General features: G+C 38.4%; 1 protein-coding gene across 5 annotated transcripts in view; it reads left to right on the top strand.

Moving 5' to 3' along the window:
* Window positions 1-220: 220 nt before the first annotated feature.
* LOC150082427 (uncharacterized) overlaps window positions 221-24,632 on the top strand; it is a 253,470-nt gene continuing 229,058 nt past the window's right edge. For all 5 annotated transcript variants that reach the window (XM_090377496.1, XM_090377495.1, XM_090377494.1 and 2 more), the window contains exons 1-2: window positions 221-399; window positions 17,493-17,597. In XM_090377496.1, the coding sequence (XP_090233622.1) occupies window positions 17,495-17,597 (103 nt within the window). In that variant the 5' untranslated portion in view covers window positions 221-399; window positions 17,493-17,494. The remainder of the gene's footprint in view (window positions 400-17,492; window positions 17,598-24,632) is intronic.

Here is a 24,632-nt window from a genome sequence, read left to right as displayed (position 1 = left end):
TTTATGATTTTCATCCCAGAAAATCTGCTCACGCTATAAACTGCTACATGAAGTAAACATTTCTGGGCTGTTCAGCGTAAGCTAATTTGAAGTAAAAGCTTTAGTGAAAACTCTTTCCTTTAGAAATCTTAGTATTGAAGAGCAAGCATGGTTAAAACTGCACCTCTATACAACACCAAGAGATCATTGGTACCGAGAATATGAGTCGGTGCCCGGGGTTTAGAGTAGTGTTGCAGACGACGCTTTTCCTTTTGAGTTGTGTGCCGGCAGTAAGAGTAGCTAATTATAGTGTTTTTGCTGTAGAAAATCAGCGAGCACTTCTGTATCTAAATGATCGCGTTCGAATGTAATTCTTTTAACGAACAAGTTTTCCGAGGAGCATTTCATTTCCAACGAACGGTGAGTCACATTATTTGTATTACATAATTACCTCTTTATTACACAGTTCTTTACTTCCTAAACGGGGGAGATGCGAGCCATGATCGGTGCATATTTTTAAAAATCAAAGGAGATACCTGGGACAAACCTTGGCGATGGGGGATAACAAAGTATGTCAAGCTGACTTAAGATGTTTATTGAGGTAAATGTTAATCGGCTCATATTATTAAATGAAGTTGAAGTAATTCCACGAAAGTTTTAATATAAAACTTAGTTTAAATTGTAACAGTTATCGGTCAGTCATGAACATATCTGTTCTAATACAAAATACTGTAACTTTTTTTTGGTAAAATCCAGATCTTGGGTACTAATCCATATTTCGACAAACGGACAAGAACTAAGCAGTGATTGGCAGGCACCACTCACTGTCCTCCTAGGTTGATATGCCTAGGGTGTTTTTTCCCCCCACTTGCCGCTGTTTTTAAATCGGGAACTCGTTTTCTGATTTTAGAACAGCGCGATGGGGGGGATAAACACCCAACCGAGGCTAAGCACCCCTTCCACAACGACACAAAAAAAATCAGAAAGAAAACGCCTTCACAATAATCATCCAATCGCAGAACTCGACCGTATAATCACTCCGTTCTACGACCACGCCCACTGCACAGAGACAAGTGGTACCCAAATAATGGAGTTTAGCCACCCTTTTTTAGCTTGACAATTATATTTTGTTCCAGGGAGAGTACTTCTATTCAGGATCTCTAATTCAGTGGCAAACTATTGTACTCAGCAGTTTCTGCGAGGGGGGGGGGGGGGTTGGAGTGAAATGTTAGAGGGCCCGATGGTTGGTTTGGTGTGATTGTTGGGAAAAAAACCTCACAGGGTCCATTTGAGAACTTTTCTGGGGATAAAGTGTAGTTTCATCACTGATCTCTGATATGTTAAATCATTTGTATTTATCAGGACGGGACTGAAAATAAGTGAGTGTACAGTGCTACATCTTTTCCTGACAGCCTGTATCTTCGAGTTTATCTTCGTAGATCTACTCAAATAAATCGTTCCAGTTCTAAAAAGATCTCCATGGGGGAGGGATGGCATATGGCTTAGCTTTTAGCCTTCATCTTGACAGTGAACACTGACACACAGCTATGTATTTGTTAAAACATTTGAACAAAGAAAGTTTAGCTCAAGCATCAGTGTAGTGCAGTTTGAAATAATTTGATACAACTTGAAAGAATACTGTTTTAATTTCATTGAATATATTGTTATCTTATTTTATTTATTCTTCATTGTATTTTTATAATTTCAGTTTAAGTTAAAAATTTAATAAAAGATACTTTACTACATGAAATATTTAATTAGTTTATTGGTATGATGGATAATAGTATTGTATCGCAAGGGGGAGGGGTGATATTCAATACAATAGTTAAAATCAAATGAAATAAAATAGTGTCTTCAGTTATTGCTTCTGTTTTCAATCATGAGTATCATTCTTCTCTCACTGAAAACCAGTACCAATGCTTACTCAGTGTTAAGGCTTGGGCCTTAGTTGAACTTGGTGACAAATACCATTATCTATGTTTCTGCTGAAGTTAGTAATATATTTTTAAATTATGTACCATCACCAGAATTGACAGTCATTGTGGTGATGGTACTTAATTCTATAACTTACAAATCTGAGATACTGCAGGACACTGTCTGGAAGTTATACTGGCTTCTCATCAGCTTATGGGTAACTTCTGTTAGCAAATGTATGCCAAACTGTGAATAATGTATTTTGTGTAAGTGAACTAAGCTGATCAAAAATTGAACAGAGCAAAACATACGAGTGATAGCTGTATGGTGCACTGAAGCCCTGGGCTTTTGATGCACTGGCAGGAAAAAAAAAATACCACTATAATAATAAACCACCTGATACAGGTGTCTTTCCAGGTGAGCTTTGCATTTCCTCATGCTCAGGCTCAACCAACCATGGAGGCGACTTAATCCAATAACTTTCTGGCAAAGAAAACTTCCTGTAAACCAGTCTAAACCTTTGTAATTTGAAACTAATTTTGGAATCATTTCTAACTGTGCAAATTTAATCCTCATTCATTTTCTTTTCACCTCTCAGAGCCTGATACACTTCATTCAAATCTCCACTAGTTTCAGTATCTACTGGCCATATATTTTATAACCTTTTCTCATATGGGAATATCCTTTTGTCAATCTCACCAGGTACACCACCTGTTTTTGGACCCTTTCAAGAATCTCAGTGTCTTTTTCTTTGGTGTAGTCTTCATACCTGGACACAGCAGTCCAAGTTGGGGGGAGTCTCACAATTGCTTTATAAAGTGGTGTTGTGAGAACCACACCTCTCTATATCTACAAGGAAATCATTAACAGAACACTGAGTCTTCCTTGCTTCCTGCCTACATATCTTGGAGAACTTCATGTACAACTGTATTATAATTCCCAATTCTCTTTCTTCATCTACTGGTTTTATTTCTTAACTCACCCAATGTGTAAGTTATTTTGGGGTTGTGTCATTGATGTCATTTAAGAAAATCAAAAACAAGTCCTCCTATTACTGATCCATGGGGAACCCCTTATTAGCTCAATCTGAAGAGCAACTATAAATCAGTAATATGATTTAGTTGAGTGAGTTTTGAGGGAGATAAATTTCATGTTGATCAATAACCTCTGTCTTGTGTCTTGTAGCCACCCTTACATGAGGATTTACTTGAGGATTTTTCCATGCAATCATAACGTGTTCCAGCTTACACAGTAACCTTTCACATGGGACTGAATCTGCTTTGTTGAAATCAAAGTAGACGATGTTGAAATTATTTCCTACATCCAACTCATGAGTGACTATGTCAAAATAGCTAAGCTGGTCAAACATGATTTTCTCCTTTACAAAAACATACTGTTTTTCTTTAAGAATTCCATTTCAATCCAAATGGTCCTGTTTATCATTTCCTTCATGATTTTCCCTTCCACTGAAGTTTGACTGACTGGTTGGTATGTACCCACCAAATGCCTGTCCAGCTCAGCCTGAAATTTATCTAGGCTATCAACTTCCACAACAAAAGATGGAAGTCTGTTCCACCAATCAACTACTCGCTGGCTAAAGGCAGATTTCTGCTCATCTATTCTACAACTGTCTTTCCTCAATTTGAATCTAAGACCCCTCCTTAGGTTCTTAATTTGAGCAAGAGGAAGAATCCCATCAGCATTGAGCTTGCTCAACCCATTCAAGGCCTTATACACCTCAATCGCATCACCTCACATGTGCCTACTCTCCAGGCACTGCAATTTGCAGAACTTAAGCCTTTCTTGGTAAGAGCACTCCTTTGTTCCTCTTGCCAACCTTGTTGCCCTTCTTTGTACTCGTTCTAGCAACTCTATATCCCTCCTAAAATGAGGCCTCCAGACCTGTACACAGTACTCTAGGTGTGGCCTGACCATTGCCTTATACAACAGGATAATCACCTCCCTGTTCCTGCAAGCAAAATTCCTATATATCATTGATAAGACTCCATTACCTGTCCTGATAGCCCCTCTGCACTTCTCAGCGATTCATATTTGACTGCACAATTATCCCCAGGTCTTTTTCACTATCCACTTCCCAAGTGTAGTACCGCACAGTTGGTATGTTTCTCTTGGGTTATTGCTACCTGTATGCAGTACTTTGCATTTGTTAATGTTAAACTTCAGTTGCCACTTCTCCGCCGATTTGCTCAACTTATCTAGACCTACTTGGAGTAGCATACTGTCTTTATTGTCATTAACAACCCTGACAACTTTTGTATCATCTGCAAACATCTCTCGAAATTATTGGGTTTATGTTATCAGCCCCAGGAGCTTAACCACCTTTACGATCAAAAATATTTATAATAAATAGTGTTTTTAAATTTCAATATTGCTTAATTTTATACTTTCCACCTTCACTCACATAGCTTCTCCTCACCATGAAGAATCTTCATAAATATCGATGCAAAGTACCTTTAAGTTCATCTACAAAAGTCAGCAAGGTAATCTGTAACTTTCCTACCTCCATTATGCATCTGATTCACTCTTTTCTGCTTAGTATTCAAATTCAAGAAACTTGTCCTTTGCTCTTCCAACCAAAAGTTTTTCAAAATTTGCCTTTGCCAACCTAACCTTTTTCTGTGTTATTGTTACAGATCAGTTTGTAGCTGTTATAGGCTTCGGAACTTTATTGCTCTGTCAATTTTTCCATGTCATCTTTTTGTGCTCTAAAACAGGCCAGATATTTATTCATCTGTACTATATTTTCTTAATGGTTTCATATGCTGTCAAAGCTTCTGTGACTAACTATAGCTTTAAATTTATGCCATAATTTAATGTATTTGCAGTCTTTTGTTCTTATAGGGTATTAGGAGCATCAGCGACTAAGTGCATATTGCTCTGCGTATACTGTCTGTAAATTATGTGATCGAATGTTCTGTGGTTGAATTTCTGTTCACAGGACAAAAAACCAGAGTTTTCAGGAGAAAAAATCATGATGTCCTCACCTGAGACTGACTAACCCAGCCATTTTGTGAAAAAGGCTGGTAAAAATTCCTCTTATCATCGATGGGACTCAAACTTGGGTCTTTTCCACCCAGCATAGGGGAGGACAGTGGTTTTATGAACTTTGCTACCCACAAGGGCTTGCACTCTGTCAGCTTGATAGAATCTATGTAGCACCTTAACAGGTAATAACCTCCTTTACTGAAATTGAAATCCATTACTTTTAATAACTGCGACCACTCTCTCCTCATTATCCAAATTAGAACTGTGAACACTCCCACCTGACAATTCCTGTGTGTCAGCCCTATGATGTCATTTGGTTCAGGTCTAGAATAATTTTTCTCCTAGTAGTTTCCCTAACATGATTTATTTTGATTTCAACTACTGACACCAATCAGACAGGAAATGTAACTTAAAAATTTTAAAGTAGTAAAGTAAATTCTGCCTGTGTCGAAAAGTTATATTTTTGTTTGCTTGTTTTCTCTTTCTTTTTTTTCACAGCTTCAAGCACTTTCTTGGTCAGGACTCTGTTTTGCTTACTGGCTGTGTAGTTTCGGGGACTGTAGCCACGTATCTCAGACTCTGAGATTGAAAGGTTATTGAAGCACTACAGTTGTCCTTAAGTTTATTATACTCTAACAGGGAGCTAAATTACAAAACTTTCTAGTGACAACTGACAAACTGACTTAAAATAATTTTATTTAAAATAAATAAATAATATCTACGTAAAATACTAAAACAGAGACAAAATATAAAATAAAAGCATTAAAATACAATAAAATATGGATCAAACTAATTAAATATACAGTAGGTTTCGAGACGAAGTGACTCTTCATCAGCTTAGTTGGTGAATGGGGTATTGCAGTATATATTGTTGGTTACAGCAGAAAAAGTTAGCTGAGCATGATCATGCATCAGGAGTCTGGTGTCGGTAGAGCAGAATAACGTACACATGATGAACGCCAGCGCTTGTCACACTGCAAAACTAGATTCCGTAATGGGGTGCAAGTGCACCCCCATTGCGATTTATGGTACTATTACTGCTAGCTGTGTGAAGTGACTCAAGCCATGACTGGCAGTAATCACGTGAATAGTCAGCAATTTCAATATCCTGTTGAGAATCAAGATTATGCTGCTCAACCCAATAATGCTCGGCGACTACAGAACATTCAAAATTAGTGGTTCGAAGATCCACCTCATGTTCAGAAATCCGATCTTTCAATCTCGAACTTCTGGGACAACTGTGCATGGTGGATCCCAGTGGCACGTCTATGAGCAGTTCCCCAGATATGCCCTCTGCAAAGACGCTTTCATCTGTTGGAGCAGATGCTATCTCGAGTCCAAGACTTAGATGCGACTTCAACAAATTCTGTCTTTTTTTTTTTTCTGTCGAGATCAACAATATAGGAAAAGATAAAAAAAGTAGCCTTGGCCTCCCCTCAGTGGGGAGGCCAAGGCTACTACTATTATAATGAGTCTTGAGCAGTGTATATTCTTAACCCAACCAACCATGTACATATTTATGCACTTCAATGTATATCCTTATAGTATGTATTTTGAAACAAATGGTTGTACACTCACTTAATGTTCTATATATGTAGTATACTCAAGTCATTTCTCCATTTTCCTGTACTTTATTTCACTTATTTATTATTTATTTGTGTATGTTTGGCTTTTTGAGGCAATAATGTCTCTGTAGTATATTGTTAACCCCTGGCCACTGTGCCGTGACGGGTTGTTGCAACTACTATTATGTAAATTATCATTCTAAACGTTGCAATAAAGATTCTTCTTCAATAAATTTATTTAGAAAAATAACATTTTCATGATTTTTAATTAAGGGTTCTTGGCAACAGTTTTTTAATCTTTGTCCCTTTAGAGGCGTTTTCACATTCACTATATACTACTATGTTAAAACAATTATAATGAAATCGGCGGTATCTTTATGAAACAGTAAATTTCTTTTTGGACCTAAAAGAATAAGGCTATTAATGACATGTTCATTAAAAATCTGCAATACAAGTTTTACACTTTCTCTCCAAACTTGATGGATTCAAAGCCTTCAATGTTAAATTGTAACCATATTTCACAGATTTTTAGTTTCCATGGAATGCAATGCTTTAAGGCAAGATAGTGAAGCTGTATGAAGATGTTCAGCACCTTCAAAAGATGGATAATAAAAATTATCAGTTATATTGGTTTAACCAGTTATTTCGAATACATCAAAAATATGAACTGCATCAATAACAAAAAAAAAAAGGGATGCGATGAATCAACAGGATTAGAATAAACAATACTCAGCTGTGGAGGATTTGTAACTAGTGAAATACTTTTTCTATTAATTGAATTCTTATCACTTACAACTGCTACAATATTCTAACCAATTTTCTCCAAACCCACAATAATTTTTTTCGAAACTGAATGTAATTTTTCTGCAGTAATTTTTTTTCATGGATAAAATATAAATGACATCTTTGTTTTTGACAAAAAGCTTTGACTCATAAACCAGTACATATGCACTTGTAGCTGCATCAGTACTATCAAAAGAATTCCCAGTATGTTTTCACCTTTGTAATCAATATAAGGTTTCAGATGAATTTCATCGATCATTAAACTAATTTTGCATTCTGAAGAATTTAAAAAACCCAATTTCTGTTTAGCATACATCAGAAAATGATTCTCTTGCTGGTCATCTGGAATTTTTGAATTTAGAGAATAGCAGAGCCTACGAATAGTACTTGGACGAGTAAGAAATAGGAATGCAGAATGCTATAGAAATTTTTTAGGCATGTGGAGATATCAAAAACACCAAATTGAAAATATTAATACATCTGTGGAATATCAGTATGCATCCTTTTCACATCGTAACAAATGTAATTGTTCTTATATGAATTTAAGCACTGATGCTCTCTCACTATTAATGTTTCCTGCAATTGAATTCAGTAAACTACAAGCAGCATTTAAAACAAAAGAAATATTGTTAACATCACTGCTGTTGGAAATTACTGGTATCTGTTTTAAGATGTTAGTAATCTGAATGAAACTGTTCATCTTCATAGGAAGTTCCTTTGACTTTCCTAAATTATGAATTTCAGCACTCTGTACAAATACCGACAACATAAAATCCTTACTAATCACCGTTGAATAGGAAGTAGAAGGTGCTGGCTGAAATAGTAAATATAAAAACATAAGACAGTTGTTTTTTTTTTTGAAATAACTTGCCAGCATTCAGGTACTGTATGTCTATTCAAGCTCTCTGCTAGTTGTGGAAATGTATGAAATTCTTGAGCTTTTTCATAATCATATTTATTCTTAATACTATTTTACAGGGCCTTCTCAAAGTTTTTTTCTTCTAATCTTCGCTTCTTCTTTTCGGGAATGTCTCTTGTAAATGCCTGATGACAAATAGCTTGTACAGTTCGGAAAATGTGATGGAACAGCTCCATGAATTAATTTTGGATGCTTGAAATCTACGGTGATTCTCTTTTTTTTCCCTATCAAATATGGATGTCCATCTAATTGGGATGGCTCGAAATGAATCTCACATACCTGTAACAATTTGAAATAAATAAATAAAATGTTATGTTCTCTTCCGAATTTCACTTTACTTGTTATTAGCATCTCACAGATTATTATTAGCTGTTACAACTAAGGATACCTGTCTGCATACACAGGCCTATAGTTTATCAAAGGTTGCATATAATTATCGGTGCAATTTCATGTATTTATCTACACCAAAAGTTTCAATAAATAAAATTAATATTATGTATCATACAAATATTGAGATTTTTTGATTTCTTAAACAAGCACATGCATGCACTTTTCTTCAGTGTATCATGAAAGAAATATTTTATGTATAAATGAAACCACAAAAGCCAAAATTCTGACAAAATTTACTTCTATATTCTGACAAGACAGGTACAAACACAGCCGCACTAATAACATCAATACTAGTAATGAACAAAGGCAATGAAGGGGCTTAAGCTCTGTCTACTAGAATTACTGTAGTTCTTGACCTTTACCCCTCAGCCCACTTAGAACAACGGATTAACCCACTGATGATGTTGTGATAAGGCATTATCTAATGGTGGCGATGCTACATCCCCTATTATCCAGGTGTATTGGAACATCTTGTTATGATTTTGTGTCTCCACCATACATAATGTGTGCAACTTCCCAGGAGGAAATTGCATTCTATTATTTCTAAGGTGAAAACACCCGTTCCTCCTCTCCTACGAACTAGTTCCGTATACCATATTACATGTCTGGACTGTGGGTGGGGGGGTGTTATGTAGGTGACTCTGGCAGGAGATTGAAAGATTGTGTTTCTGAACATGAGGTGGCTCTTCGAACTGCTAATTCTGAACGCTCCTCGGTCGCTGAGCATTATTGGGTTGAGCAGCACAATCTTGATCCTTGATGGGATATTGAAATTGTTGAGTATTCACGTGATTACCACCAGCGCTCGTGGCTTGAGGCACTGAACATAGCTAGCATAATAGTACCACGAATTGCAATAGGAGGGTGCACTTGCACCCCATTATGGAATCTACTGTTTTGCAGTGTGATGAGCACTAGCGATCATCATGTATACGCAATTCTACTCTACTGACACCAGACTCGTGATGCATGATTATGATCAGCTGACTTTTGTAACCAACGATATACAGGGTGTCTCAAAAATACAATTGCATAACTTCAGGAATGAGTTCCTCGTATGTAGACAATAAAAATATTTTATATCAACATAGTTTTGGAAATGCTTGGTTTCTGAGTTTTGAAGGTCTGTCTATGACACTTACCTGTTCACATCACCTTATAGTAATTGTTCAAAATGTCCACCTTCTGCCTGAATACAGGCCTCACATCGACGTCTCATGAACTCATGAAGACGATGCCAAATTCCTGGCATGTTTCGTATTGTCTCACAACCTGCCACAATTCAATTGTGGAGAGTTTCTACATCAGCTACCGGAGTCGAATACACCAATGACTTTAAATGGCCCCACAAGAAGAAATCTAGTGGGTTTAAATCAGATGAGTGTGGAGGCCAGGCAGTTTCCCTGGTCCACCGACCAGGAAACCTTCGATTCAGGTAATTGTGGGCTAGATGGCTGAAATGTGCGGGAGCCCCATCATGCATGAAATGTGCGGGAGCGCCGTCATGCACGAAGTGTGCTTGTTGACAAATGATCAATTGTGTGTCGTGCAAGAAATCAGGCATGTTGTTTTCCAGAAAGTTTCTGTACATCCCGTGATTTTGTTTGGAAGTAACTTATTACCAAAAACATCCACCCAGATGTTGAGGCTGAACCGCTGTTGGTGATGTGATGGAAGAATTGCATGTGGGTTTTCCCCAGCCCATAGATGCTGATTGTGAAAGTTTTGGATTCCGTCTCGTGTGAACTGTGCTTCATCTGTAAATATCGCTGAGGCAGGAAAGTGAGGAGTTGTACCACACCGATGCAAAAACCACTGGCAGAACATTATTCACACAGGGCAATCTGCTGGTGACAAGGCCTGTACCCGTTGCAGATGGTTAGGGTACAGTTAGTGTTCTCACAACACTCTCCAAATAGTCGAATGTTGAACAGTCAGTTGCATTGCTCTTCTGCACGTGCTGATTGCAGGAGTGGCATGCACAACATCCAAAATCTCCTCCTCTACTTCAAGAGTCATAGATCTTGTTCGTCCTCTGTCGGCAGTACAAGGTGTAAAGGTTCCATGTTCACAAAGGCGGTGATGGATACCTTCAAACGTTTTCCTGTCTGGACATCTTCGTTCTGGGAACCTTTCGTGGTACAAACGATGAGCCTCCAGAGTATTGCCCTCTGCCAAACCATACAAAGTGCATATCCGCTTGCTCCTGATTTGAGTACATGTAGTAGTAGTGGCATGTGATACAAGAAAGCAAATGTATGAGCTTATGCAGCATCAACCAAAAAAAAAAAAAAAAATCACACCATTCCCTCCAAATGCCTGTCCAGTCCCTCCTTAAATTTATTTAACCTATCAACTTCCACAAAGATAGATGGAAGTTTGTTCCAGCAATTAACCACCCTCTGGCTAAAGGCAAATTTCCTCACATCTATTCTACACCTGTCTTTTCTTAATTTGAATTTGTCCCCTTAGGTTCGTAATCTAAACAAGTGGAAGGATCCCATCAGAATTCAGCGTGCTCAACCCATTCAAGGCCTTATACACCTCAATCAGATCACCGTGCAGGTGTCTAGTCTCCAGCCACTGCAATTTGCAGAACTTAAGCTTCTCTTGGTAAGAGGGTCCCTCCATTCACCTCACCAATCTTGTTGCCCTTCTCTGTACATGTTCAAGTAAATATATATCCTTCCTAAAATGAGGCCTCCTGACCTGTACGCAGTACTCAAGGCGTGGCCTGACCATTGCATTATACAGAGGGAAAATCACCTCCATTTTCCTGCTAGCAAAATTCCTATATATCATTGACAAAACCCCATGACCTGCCCTGGCAGCCTGTCTGCATTGCTAAGAAAACTTCATATCTGACTGCACAATTACTCCCAGGTCTTTTTCATTTTCTACCATCTTAAGTGCAGTACCACACAGTTGGTACGTTTCTCTGGGGTTACTTCTACCCATATGCAGTACTTTGCATTTGTCAAGGTTAAACTTCAGTTGCCACTTTTTAGCCCATCTGCCCAAATTATCTAGATCCTGTTGCAGTAGCACACTGCCATTACTGTCATTAACAACCCTGCCAACCTTTGTATCATTTGCAAACTTCGACATTAAGCCTGATATACCTTCATCAATATCATTGATAAATATACAAAACAATAGAGGACCCAACAACGAATCCTGTGGGACTCCACGAAGAGCAGCACCCATTAATTACCACCCTCTATCTTCTCCCACTCAACCATCCTTTTATCCATTGTAGCAACTTACCCTTAATACCATTCTGCCCCAATTTGTACAATAGTCTTCCATACAACCTCTTATTATACTCTGATGAGTATAATAAGAAATTGCACAGGGAAACAGAGTGGGCCAGCAAATCAGTGAGTCCTACAATGGGGGGACCCCAACCTCCCAGACACTGACCGGAACCTGGGGGCCGGCCACCCACACACCAGCAAGGTCTCCGTGGACCCACTGGATGACCGCCCCCTACATCAGCATGCTCGGGAGGCAACCAGAGGGAGCAACACTCCCGACCCGACCATCAGCAGCGATGGTCGGGTCAGCAGATGCATCAAGAATCTGCAGGTAAATGAACCACCAGGCGGCAGCAACCACAGTGCGCCGAAGCGGGACGCACTCAAAGAGGCAACCACCACCAGGGGCAAAGGGAAGGGCCACTGCCCTCGTAAAGGCGACAGCATTTAAATTCTATACAGTGGGACCAACAGCAAATTCAAAATGGGAAGGACTCAAAGAACCCATCCTGGAAGCTACTAGGCCTTACATACCAACCAACAAACATTGTTCAAGGTCCAGGCCCAAGTGGACGTCAGACGAACCAATGAGATATATGGCAGAGAAGAAAAATGCATGGGATACATACAAACTAACACGCGACACAGAAGCCCATGACAGATACAAGCCGATCTGCAACGAAGCCACAAAGGAGGCCAGGCAGGCGAAGGCAGACCACGAGAAATCCCCGGCAAGGGATGCAAAGAAAAACAGCAAAGAGCTCCTCACCCATGTAAACTCCAGAAGGAAGTGGACGAATCAGACCGGTCCACCCGACATGGTCGGAATGGAAAATTACCATATTGTGTCAGTACCTTGTGATGAAGGAAATCACCTGCGAGAGATAAGACACTCCGGTTAATAACTCGGGAACCAAGCATTTCCGGAACTATGTTGATATAAAATATTTTTATTGTCTACATATGAGGAACTCATTCTTGAAGTTATGCCGTGTATTTTTGAGACACCCTGTATACTGCAATACACTATTCACCGACTAAGCTGAGGAAAAGGCACTCTGTCTTGAAAGCTACTGATATTTTATTAGTTTTATCCATATTTTATTGTATTTTAATGCTTTTATTTTATATTTTATTTCTGTTTTAGTATTTTATGTAGATATTATTTATTTATTTATTTTAATAAAGTTATTTTAAGTCAGTTTGTCGGTCATTGCTAGAAAGTTTTGTGATATGCAACCCGAAGCTTAAGACCTGTTTTCCAAGGGAGCTAAATGATTTTGTGATACCTGAGAGGAAAGTGGAAGACAAACTATTGAAGCTAAAAATAAAAAAAAGGCACCTGGATGGGATCTATCTGATTATAATAAGGGAGGCATGCAAATCCTTAGCCATAATTACGAGAGAATCTTTGGATTCAGGAGAGGTCCCTATGATTGGAAATGTGTGAACACCCCCAATTCACAAAGGGATGATCATAAAGGGAACATGAGTAATTACAAACCTGTTAAGTAATAGGTTTGGAATTAACAGACATGTTAGCTTAACTTCTGTTCCAGGAAGTAATAACAAAGCCACTAGTTAAAGAAGTAAAGCAGGACCATCTAGACAGGAATGCAGTTATACTGCAGTCACATCATGGATTTGTTAATGGGCGATCTTCTCTGACCAATTTGTCTTAATATCATATACTTGGATTCCAGGGAAGCTTTTGAAACTGTTACACGTAAAAAACTGCTGTACAGATTGGAGCAGCATGGTATTAAGGGCAAGTTACTGCTAGGGTTAAAGTGATGGTTGAGTGGGATAAGACAGAGAGTGGTTATTAATGGACACTGCTCTCCATGGACTAATGTTATTAGTAGAGCCTCCCATGGTTTAGTGCTGGGCCCAGCAAAGTAGAGGTGGTGTTCGAGTAAGATAGAAATATGTTCAAGGTTTAGGCCTAAATGGTTGTCAGATGGACTAATGAGACATGTGGCAGAGAAGAAAAATGCATGGGATACATACAAATTAATGGGTGACATGGAAGCCTATGATAGATATAAGTTGGTCTGTAACCAAGTCACAAAGGAGATTAGGCAGGCAAAGGCAGACTACGAAAAATCCTTGGCAAAGGATGCAAAGAAAAACAGAAAGGAGTTCTTTACATACTTGAACTCGAGAAGGAAAGGGATGAATCAGATTGGTCCATTGGATATTGATGGTTCAACAGTTGAGGATCCTGCTCAGGTGGCTAACAATCTAAACGAGTATTTTGCATCTACATTCACGCATGAGGAGTTATTCAGGAAGGAGAATGATGTAGGTAAAGTAAACATTGGCAGTGAGCTGGATGATTTTGTAATAACTGAGAGGAAAGTGGAGGAGAGATTGTTGAGGATAAACATAAAAAAGGCGCCTGGGGTGGATGGGATCTATCCAGTTATATTAAAGGAGGCAGCAAAGGAAGTATGCAAACCCCTAGCCATAATTATGAGAGCTTCTTTGGACTCAGGGGAGGTACCCATAGACTGGAGATGTGCAAATGTAACCCCAATTCACAAAGGAGGATCAAAGGCTGACACAAGTAATTATAGACCTGTTAGATTAACTTCTGTTCCAGGTAAATTAATGGAGGCACTGGTTAAAGAAGCAGTGCAGGATCATCTAGACAAGAATTCAGTTATAGCTCAGACGCAGCATGGTTTTGTTAAGGGCAGGTCTTGCCTGACCAATTTGATTGGATACTATGATGTAGTCACAAAAGAACTGGATGCAGGGAATAACTTTGATATTATATATTTGGATCTTAGAAAGGCTTTTGATACCGTTGCACATGTAAGACTGCTGCACAAATTGGAGCAGTGTGGCATTGGAGGCAAATTGCTGCTATGGATAAGGGGATGGTTGAGTGGCAGAAGACAGAGTGGTAATCAATGGACACTGCTCAACGTGGACTAATGTTATTAGTGGAGTTCCTCAAGGTTCAGTGTTGGGTCCATTGTTGTTTTCGGTGTTTATGAATAATATTGATGATGGGATATCAAGTTTAATGTCTAAGTTTGCAGATGATACAAAGGTTGGCAGGGTCGTTAAGGACACTACTGACGCTATGCTGCTGCAACAGGATCTGGAAAGGTTGAACAGATGGGCTGAGAGGTGGCAAATGAAGTTTAACATTGACAAATGTAAAGTACTACATATGGGTAACAGTAACCCCAGAGCAATGTATCAACTCTGCGGTACTACACTGACAGTGGTGGAGAATGAAAAGGACCTGGGGGTAATTGTGCAGGCAGATATGAAGTTCTCTGAGCAGTGCAGACGAGCTGCAAGAGTAGCTCATGGTGTCTTGTCAATGATATACAGGAATTTTTCTAGCAGGGATAAGGAGGTGATTATTCCCTTGTATAAGGCAATGGTTAGGCCACATCTTGAGTACTGTATACAGGTCTGGAGGCCTCATTTCAAGAAGGATGTAGAGCTGCTGGAACGGGTACAGAGAAGGGCAACAAGATTAGTAAATGGAACAAAGGGTTGCTCTTACGAAGAAAGGCTTAAGTTTTGCAAATTACAGAGTCTGGAGACTAGGCACCGGCGAGGTGATCTGATAGAGGTGTATAAGGCTTTGAATGGTTTGAGCATGCTCAATGCCAATGGGATTCTTCATCTTTCTCAGAATAATCACCTCAGAGGGCATAAATTCAAATTGAGGAAGGACGGATGTCGGATAGATGTGCGGAAATTTGCCTTTGGCCAGCGGGTGGTTGGTTGGTGGAACCGACTTCCATCACTTGTTGTTGAAGTTGATAGCCTAAACAAATTTAAAGCTCAACTGGACAGGTATTTCGAACGAACGGAGGGGTGAAATGGGAGAGGGTTTTTTTTTTTTTTTTTGGCTGATGCTGAATAAGCTTGCTTTCTTGCATCATATGCCTCTACTAATGCTAATGCTAATGTATTCATAGAGAAGGTTACAATCTGAAAGAAGGTTACATACAGAAGGTAAGTCCCATAAAAGTAGAAGTCGTATTCGGCTAGGAGGGAAGGTTGCATCTGGAAGTGGTTGATAAATTCAACCACTTCCAGAATAGAATCAGATTGCAGTGAAGATCCAGCTGAGTGGATCACATCCAACAAGAGATTTTAAAGCAGATTAAAATTTGTCAGAACCAGATGGTGATTTAGATAAATTATCTTCTTAAAAGTATAACTATGTGTAGAAGAAGAATAAGAGAAATTTACCTCAATATGATATGTAGAACACTTCCTAATGACACTCTCCAGCAAATAAATAAAAATAAAATTAAAATTAAAGGAAATTATTGATAGGTTATGCTAGGAGAGGAAGAGAAGTGAATGAAATTGTCAACAAGAGTTTAAAATATGAATATGATTAGTATAAGACAGAGCTATGATGCTCAATACATATATATGTTGTATTTCAATATTTGTAGAAGAATAACAGAAATTTACCTCAATATGATACATAGAACATTTTCCATTAGGAAGTGTACATATTGAGGTAACTTAGGAAATTACCTCAATATGTACCATATTGAGGTAAATATGTAGAACACTTCCTAATGGAAAGTGTTCTACACTGGAGAGTGTCATTAGGAAGTGTTCTATGTATCATATTGAGGTAAATTTCTCTTATTCTTCGGGCGTCTCCGTAGCCAGGTGGGAAGGAGCAGCAGTGCGTAGCACACGCTTCTTGATTAGACAGGGGTTCGCGCCCATCACCACCAAATACGGAGGATGTGGAACGGTCAGGGAATGACCACCGCATTTCCTGGAGCAATATGGCCTTAGTTGCTAATGCTCCTAAAAAAAAACAAAAAAAACAAATCTTATTCTTCTACAAATATTGAAATACAACGTAGAGTGTATTGATCATCGTAGCTCTGTCTTATACTAATAATAAAAGTATAACTGTAATTTTCCGACTATCTGTCATGATTGTACACTATTGGGATTTAGTTAAGAAAAACAGCACACAAAGCAGAATTTCTTGGAATGATTTTTACACTTTTGAGGCATGATGATGAATGTGTTTCAGTAATTCAATGGATCTTACCTGAAACAATTTATAATCAAATATGAAATTATGAAATAATAAGAATATAAAGATATTCAAACAATTACATAAATATGAATGTATAAACAATAATAAATAAATAAATTATGTTCATGTATGTTGACTCAATAAATATGAAAGTAGTTTAATCACTTTCATCATATTCACATAATCAGTTTCATCACAAAAACTAGACATGGAACAGGAAAACTAAAAGGAGATTGGAATTAACATCCAAAGATTTATTTTCCCTATATTTGTTTTTGATAAATAAATATTAATGTATATTTTTAAATGTGTGTTGACTTGTGTTGTTATATTCTTTTTTTTTCATGTGACTGGACTAAACTATGTATACATCAAGAAAAGAACTGAATGTAAACTTTTGGTATGCAAATAAAGAATTGTGTTATCCAAATCTGTGGTTGAGGAGAGCTTACTGTGTAATATGACTAGTTGAAGGAATCTGTTATTAAATTATTAAAATTTTTCATGCTCCTTTTTTTTAGTTTTTCTAGTGTAAGGTGTGGAGCATTGACATCGTTGGTTATACTGTGATGTTTAGCAAATAGTATTTGTATTGTATGTTTGCTAAAATTTTGTACTAATTTCAGCAGATATGAATTGTGATGTCCATAGAGAAGCTTCTTATTATAATTATCATCCTTGCTGCAGTCATCTTTATGGATCAGTACAGCCAAATATTTACTCACACTATCCAGGTAATTTTACTGTGGGGTTTTCAATTTACATAGTTTACATAGTTGCTTTAAAACTATTTATTTTAAAATAAATAGATTTTAATAAATTTTAATTTTAATTTTAAAATAAATTTTAAAACTACTGATTATCAGTAGTGATTCTTCATGCATTAAGAATCTGCAGATAAATGAACCACTTGGTGGCAGTGATCACAGTGTGCTGAAGTGGGAGTTACTCAAAGAGGTAACTACCATTAGGGGTAAAGGGAAGGGGTATTGCTTTCGTAAAGGCGACTACAATGGACTGAGACAGTATTTAAATTCTATACAGTGGGATCAACTGATGATATTGCCAACAGCAAATTCAAAATGGGAAGCATTCAAAGAACTTATCGTGGAAGCTACTAGGCTTTACATACCAACTAAGAAATATTGTTCAAGGTTTAGGCCTGAATGGTTGTCAGATGAACTAATGAGGCATATGGCAGAGAAGAAAAATGCATGGGATACATACAAATTAACACGTGACATGGACGCCTATGATAGATACAAGTTGATCTGTAACCAAGTTACAAAGGAGGTTAGGCAGGCGAAGGCAGATTACGAGAGATCCTTGGCAAGGGATGCGAAGAAAAACAGCAAAGAGTTCTTTACTTATGTAAACTCTAGAAGGAAGGGGATGAATCAGATTGGTCCACTTGAGATCGATGGGTCAACTGTTGATGACCCTGCTCGGGTAGCTAACAAACTAAATGAATATTTTGCATCGACATTCACACATGAGGAGTTATTCAGCGAGGGGAATGCCAGAGGTGTATTCAACTCTAGCAGTAAGCTAGAGAATCTTGTAATAACTGAGAGCAAAGTGGAGGAGAAATTGTTGAAGATAAACACAAGAAAGGCACCTGGGGTGGATGGGATCTATCCAGTTATATTAAAGGAGGCAGCAAAGGAGGTAAGCAAACCCTTAGCCATAATTATGAGAGCTTCCTTGGACTCAGGGGAGGTACCCATTGACTGGAGATGTGCAAATGTGACCCCAATTCACAAAGGGGGATCAAAGGCTGACACAAGTAATTATAGACCTGTGAGTTTAACTTCTGTTCCCGGAAAATTAATGGAGGCACTGGTGAAAGAAGCACTGCAGGATCATCTAGACAAGACTTCAGTTATAGCTAGGACACAGCATGGTTTTGCTAAGGGGAAGTCTTGCCTGACCAATTTGATTGGATACTATGATGCAGTCACAAAAGAACTGGATGCAGGGAATAACTTTGATATTATATACTTGGATCTTAGAAAGGCTTTTGATACTGTTGCACATGGAAGACTGCTGCACAAATTGGAGCAGTGTGGCATTGGAGGCAAGTTGCTGCTATGGATAAAGGGGTGGTTGAGGGGGAGAAGACAGAGAGTGGTAATCAATGGACACTGCTCATCGTGGACTAATGTTATTAGTGGAGTCCCTCAGGGTTCAGTATTGGGGCCTTTATTGTTTTCTGTATTTATAAATGATATTGATGATGGTATATCAGGCTTAATGTCCAAGTTTGCAGACGATACGAAGGTTGGCAGGGTTGTCAAGGACACTACTGACACTATGCTGCTGCAACAGGATTTGGAAAGGTTGAGCAGATGGGCTTCGAGGTGGCAAATGAAGTTTAACATTGACAAATGTAAAGTACTACATATGGGAAACAGCAACCCCAGAGCAACGTATCAACTCTGTGGTACTACACTGACAGTGGTAGAGAATGAAAGGCACCTGGGGGTGGTGGTGCAGGCAGATATGAAGTTCTCTGAGCAGTGCAGACGAGCTGCAAGAGTAGCTCATGGTGTATTGTCAATGATATATAGGAATTTTTCCAGCAGGGATAAGGAGGTGATTATTCCCTTGTATAAGGCAATGGTCAGGCCACACCTAGAGTACTGTATACAGGCCTGGAGGCCTCATTTCAGGAAGGATGTAGAGCTGCTGGAACGAGTACAGAGAAGGGCAACTAGATTGGTGAATGGGACAAAGGGGTTCTCTTACGAAGAAAGGCTTAAGTTTTGCAAATTACAGTGTCTGGAAACTAGGCACCAGCGGGGTGATCTGATAGAGGTGTACAAAGCCTTGAATGGTTTGAGCATGCTCAATGCTGATGGGATCCTTCCTCTAGCTCAGAAAAATCACCTGAGAGGGCATAAATTCAAATTGAGGAAAGACAGATGTAGGATAGATGTGCGGAAATTTGCCTTTAGCCAGCGGGTGGTTGGTGGGTGGAACAGACTTCCATCCCTTGTCGTGGAAGTTGATAGCCTAAATAAGTTTAAGGCTCAGCTGGACAGGTATTTCGAACGAACAGAGGGGTGAAGTGGAAGTGGTTTATTTTTATTTATTTATGTTACTTTTTTTTTTTTTTTTTTTTTTTTTTTTTTTTTTGGCTGATGCTGCATAAGCTTGCTTTCTTGCATCAAATGCCTCTACTAATGCTAATGCTAATGCTATTTTAAAAACAAAGTTAATAAAAGTTGATAAAAATTAAAAACTAAGTAGGTTAATTTTTGAATATTAAGAGGACTGTGGCTCTACTCTTATTTAGTAGAGAGAACAGCAGTACAGAATATGTGATTTGAGTAGAAGTTCATTGTAAGCTATGGTTTTGATTTAATTTTATCTATTGGAAAATAATGGTATCTCTATGTTAAATGATTCATTTGTGGTTTATATATATGACATTTTTTCCTAAAATGACTTAGATTAATTCTCCTAATTATTTGCTTTAGAAATAAACATGTTGAGAACATGCAGTGCTCACCCAAGGATTGATCTGTTTTCTGTCACTGTTTCTGAGTATTAAGTGTTTGATATCATCATATTTTCTTTGCCATATGGCAGGAGGTCCATAACAGCCAGAACTCAATTACATTTTGCTCTTGATATTTCAAAAGCTTTTTTTTTGTGTTTGCCATAAATGTCTTCTAAATAAGCTTCCATCTTATGGTTTACCAAGTGTGTTTCGTAATTGGGTATCCAGTTTTCCCTTTGATTGCTCATTGTGAATGATGGTAGATGGCTCTCCATTTTCTAACTTCTTCCGTAATGCCAGTGTTCCCCAAGGTTCAGTTCTTTCTCCCATTCTTTTCCTCTTATGTATTAATGACTTTCTGTTATTGATTGGAAATACTATCCATAGTTTTTCTGATGATAGCATTCCACATTCCAGTTAGAGAAACCTTGCCCTACACAAACAGCTTCAACTTTTGAAGTATCCACTACCAATTCCTTAATTATTAAAATTTTTGCTTGCTGACCTTAAATGCTGATCTCCATTCTCTAGTGGGGCAAAGATAACTTAGTTATTAATCCACCTAAAATTCAGTCCTGTCTTATCTTGCAAAAATGATTCTTCTGCTCTTATGCTTATCCAATGAGTCTCCGATTTTGATATAAGATCACACATTTCTATTAGGGATTACCCTGACTTCTAATCTTTCTTGGTGAGTATGAGCTTGGCACACCCAGGGTCCTGAGTTGGTATCATCATTCTTCTCTTTCTTGGTGATTTCCTTCTACTTTTGTCTCTCTCTCTCTCTCTCTCTCTCTCTCTCTCTCTCTCTCTCTCTCTCTCTCTCTCTCGGTAACTCAAGAATTTTTTTTTGGCAGGTGCAGCATAAGCCTCAGGCTCCCTTGCACCATATAGCTAATAATAATAATAAGCACATCACAAATATTGCTTGCTCTGCATGAAAATAAATGGGTTTTTCTCTCACACAGTGTTACTTTTCTTCCAAACAGCTGTTCACTCTGTACAAATTGCAAAACCGCCCTACCATGGAATATTGTTCTCAAATCTGGGGCGGTTCCCCTAAAACCTCTCTCAGGCTTCTAGATTCCATTCAGAAGAAGGCAGTTAGGTTAATTAATGAGTCCTCTCTAACAGAGTCTCTCCACTCTCTGTCTCATAGACGTACTGCTTCTGCTGCATGCCTTTTCTACAGATACTTCTGTGGGCACTGTTCTTCTGAATTGGCTTCTATAATTCTCTCTCTCTCTCTCTCTCTCTCTCTCTCTCGGTAACTCGAGAATTTTTTTTGGCTGGTGCAGCATAAGCCTCAGGCTCCCTTGCAGCATATAGCTAAACAGTCCGAACACATGCTGCCACCAGCCAACATCCATTTACTGTCCAACTTCATACTCACAGAACCAACTTTTCATCTTTCTCTTTTATTCATTCAACTGCTGTTTTCTGGAACAACCTTCCTTCACACATATTTCCTGAAAATTACAATCTACAGAAGTTCAAGTCTAATGTCAACAGATATCCTCTTTCATCTTCTCAACCTCCAACCTAAGCATGGTATTAAGTACTATAGAACATACCTCTTGTGTTTGGGGTTTTCATAAAAAAAAAAAAAAAAAAATTATAACCAATACAAAAAGGGGGTTCAAAAGGTGGTGGCAGAAGTAACTATAGACCTGTTTAGTTTAACTTGTGTCCCGGGGAAAATAATGGCATCACTGGTTAAATAAGCATTGGAGATCATCTAGACAAGACTGCAGTAATAGTTAAGACACAGCATGGGTTTGTTAAAGGGAGGTCTTGTCTGACCAATCTGATTGGATATTGTGATGTGGTCACAAAAGTACTGAATGTCAAAAATAATTTTGATATCATATACTTGGATTTCAGGAAAGCTTTTGATACTGTTGCACATGGAAGACTGCTGTACAAATTGGAGAGGTATGACATTAAAGGTAAGTTGCTACAATGGATAAAGGGATGGTTGAGTGAGAGATGACAGAGAGTGGTAATCAATGGACACTGCTCTTCGTTTCGTGGACTAATGTTATTAGTGGAGTTCCCCAGGGTTCGATGCTAGGCCCATTGTTGTTTTATGTATTCATCAATGATATTGATGAAGGTATATCAGGATTAATGTCCAAGTTTACATATGATACAAATGTTAGCAGGGTTGTTAACAACACTAAAGACAGTATGCTACTCCAACTGGATCTAGTAATAGTAGTAGTAGTGGCATGTGATGCAAGAAAGCAAGTGTATGAGCTTATGCAGCATCAGCCAAAAAAAAAAAAAAAAAATCACACCATTCCCTCCAAATGCCTGTCCAGTTCCTCCTTAAATTTATTCAACCTATCAACTTCCACAACGACAGATGGAAGTTTGTTCCAGCAATTAACCGCCCGCTGGCTAAAGGCAAATTTCCGCACATCTATTCTACATCTGTCCTTTCTTAATTTGAATTTATGCCCCCTTAGGTTCGTAATCTGAACAATTCATCAATATCATTGATACATATACAAAACAACAGTGGACCTAACACCGAACCCTGTGGGACTCCACTAATAACATTAGCCCACGAAGAGCAGCACCCATTGATTACCACCCTCTGTCTTCTCCTACTTAACCATCCTTTTATCCACTGTAGCAACTTACCCTTAATCTAGACAAGTTGGGCAAATGGGCTGAGAAATGGCAACTGAAGTTTAACATTGACAAATGCAAAGTATCGCATATGGGTAGTGATAACCATAGAGAAACTTACCAACTCTGTGGTACTACACTCAGGATAGTGGAAACTGAAAAATATCTGGGGGTAATTGTGCAGTCAGTCAAATATGAAGTTTGATAAACAGTGCAGACGGGCTACCAGGGCAGGTCATGGAGTCTTGTCAATGATATATAGGAATTTTGCTAGCAGGAACAGGGAAACGATTATCCCATTATACAAGGCAATGATCAGGCTACCTGGAGTACTGTGTACAGGTCTGCAGGCCTCATTTTAGGAATGATAGAATTGCTAGAACAAGTATAAAGAAGGCAACAAGATTGGTGAGGGGAACAAAGGGGTGCCCTTACCAAAAAAATCTTAAGTTTTGCAAATTGCGGCGTCAAGAGAGTAGGCACCTTCAAGGTGATCTGATTGAGGTGTATAAGGCCTCGAATGGGTTGAGCAAACTGAATGCTGATGGGATTCTTCCTCTTGCTCAGATTAAGAACCTGAGGGGGGCATAGATTCAAATTGAGGAAAGACAGTTGTAGAATAGCATGCTCAATGCTGATGGGAGTCTTCCTCTTGCTCAGAATAATCACCTGAGAGGGCATAAATTCAGATTGAGGAAAGACAGATGTAGGATAGATGTGCGGAAATTTGCCTTTAGCCAGCGTGTAGTTGGTTGGTGGAACAGACTTCCATCCCTTCTTGTGGAAGTTGATAGCCTAAATAAATTTAAGGCTCAGCTGGACATGTATTTTGAACGAATGGAGGGGTGAAGTGGAAGTGTTTTTTTTTTTTTTTTTGCTGATGCTGCATAAGCTTGCTTTCTTGCATCATATGTCTCTACTAATGCTACTTGTACACCTTCAGTCCATATGGACCTCCTCTGAATTCAAAGATGTTCTCATAATTTTGGCTGAAAATTTGCATACTTATTTGCTGCCTTCCTTAATATAATTGGATAGATGCAATCCATTCCAAGCACCTTTTTTTATGTTTAGTCTCAAAAATTTCTTGCATCATATGCCTCTGCTAATGCGATTGCTAATTTCTCTTCTACTTTTCTCTGAGGTTTCAAAATCATTTAGCTTGCTATTAGAGTTTGATAAATGATGAATATAGATGCAAAAATACCTATTTAGTTTGTTAGCAACCTGATCAGTATCATTGACAGTTAAACGGAATGATGTGATTCAAATGCTTCCTTCTACTGTTGATATAAGTAAAGAAGTCTTACTGCTTTTCTTTGTATTCTTTGCCAGAGACTTCTCATAGTCTGCCACTTTGCTTGCCTAACCTCCTCTGTGACTTGATTACTGATTTATATCTAATTTATATCTACCATAGGCTTCTGTATCACCTGTTAATTTATATGCATCCCATGCATTTTTGTTTTCTATGATTACTTCTTTTACTGCTTTCTGTGTAGAATTTGCATTTGGTGACATCATCTGTTGGTCCCACTACATAGAATTTAAAACTCTGAAACTACTGTTGTCACCCTTATGAATGCTAAAACTCTTTCCTTTCCTTTGACAGTAGCTTTAACTAAAT

Source organism: Mastigoproctus giganteus, chromosome 7 (assembly GCF_048544385.1).
Source record: "Mastigoproctus giganteus isolate SK-2022 chromosome 7, ASM4854438v1, whole genome shotgun sequence".
NCBI classification, from domain to species: domain Eukaryota; kingdom Metazoa; phylum Arthropoda; class Arachnida; order Uropygi; family Thelyphonidae; genus Mastigoproctus; species Mastigoproctus giganteus.
This window is presented reverse-complemented; position numbering and strand designations above follow the sequence as displayed.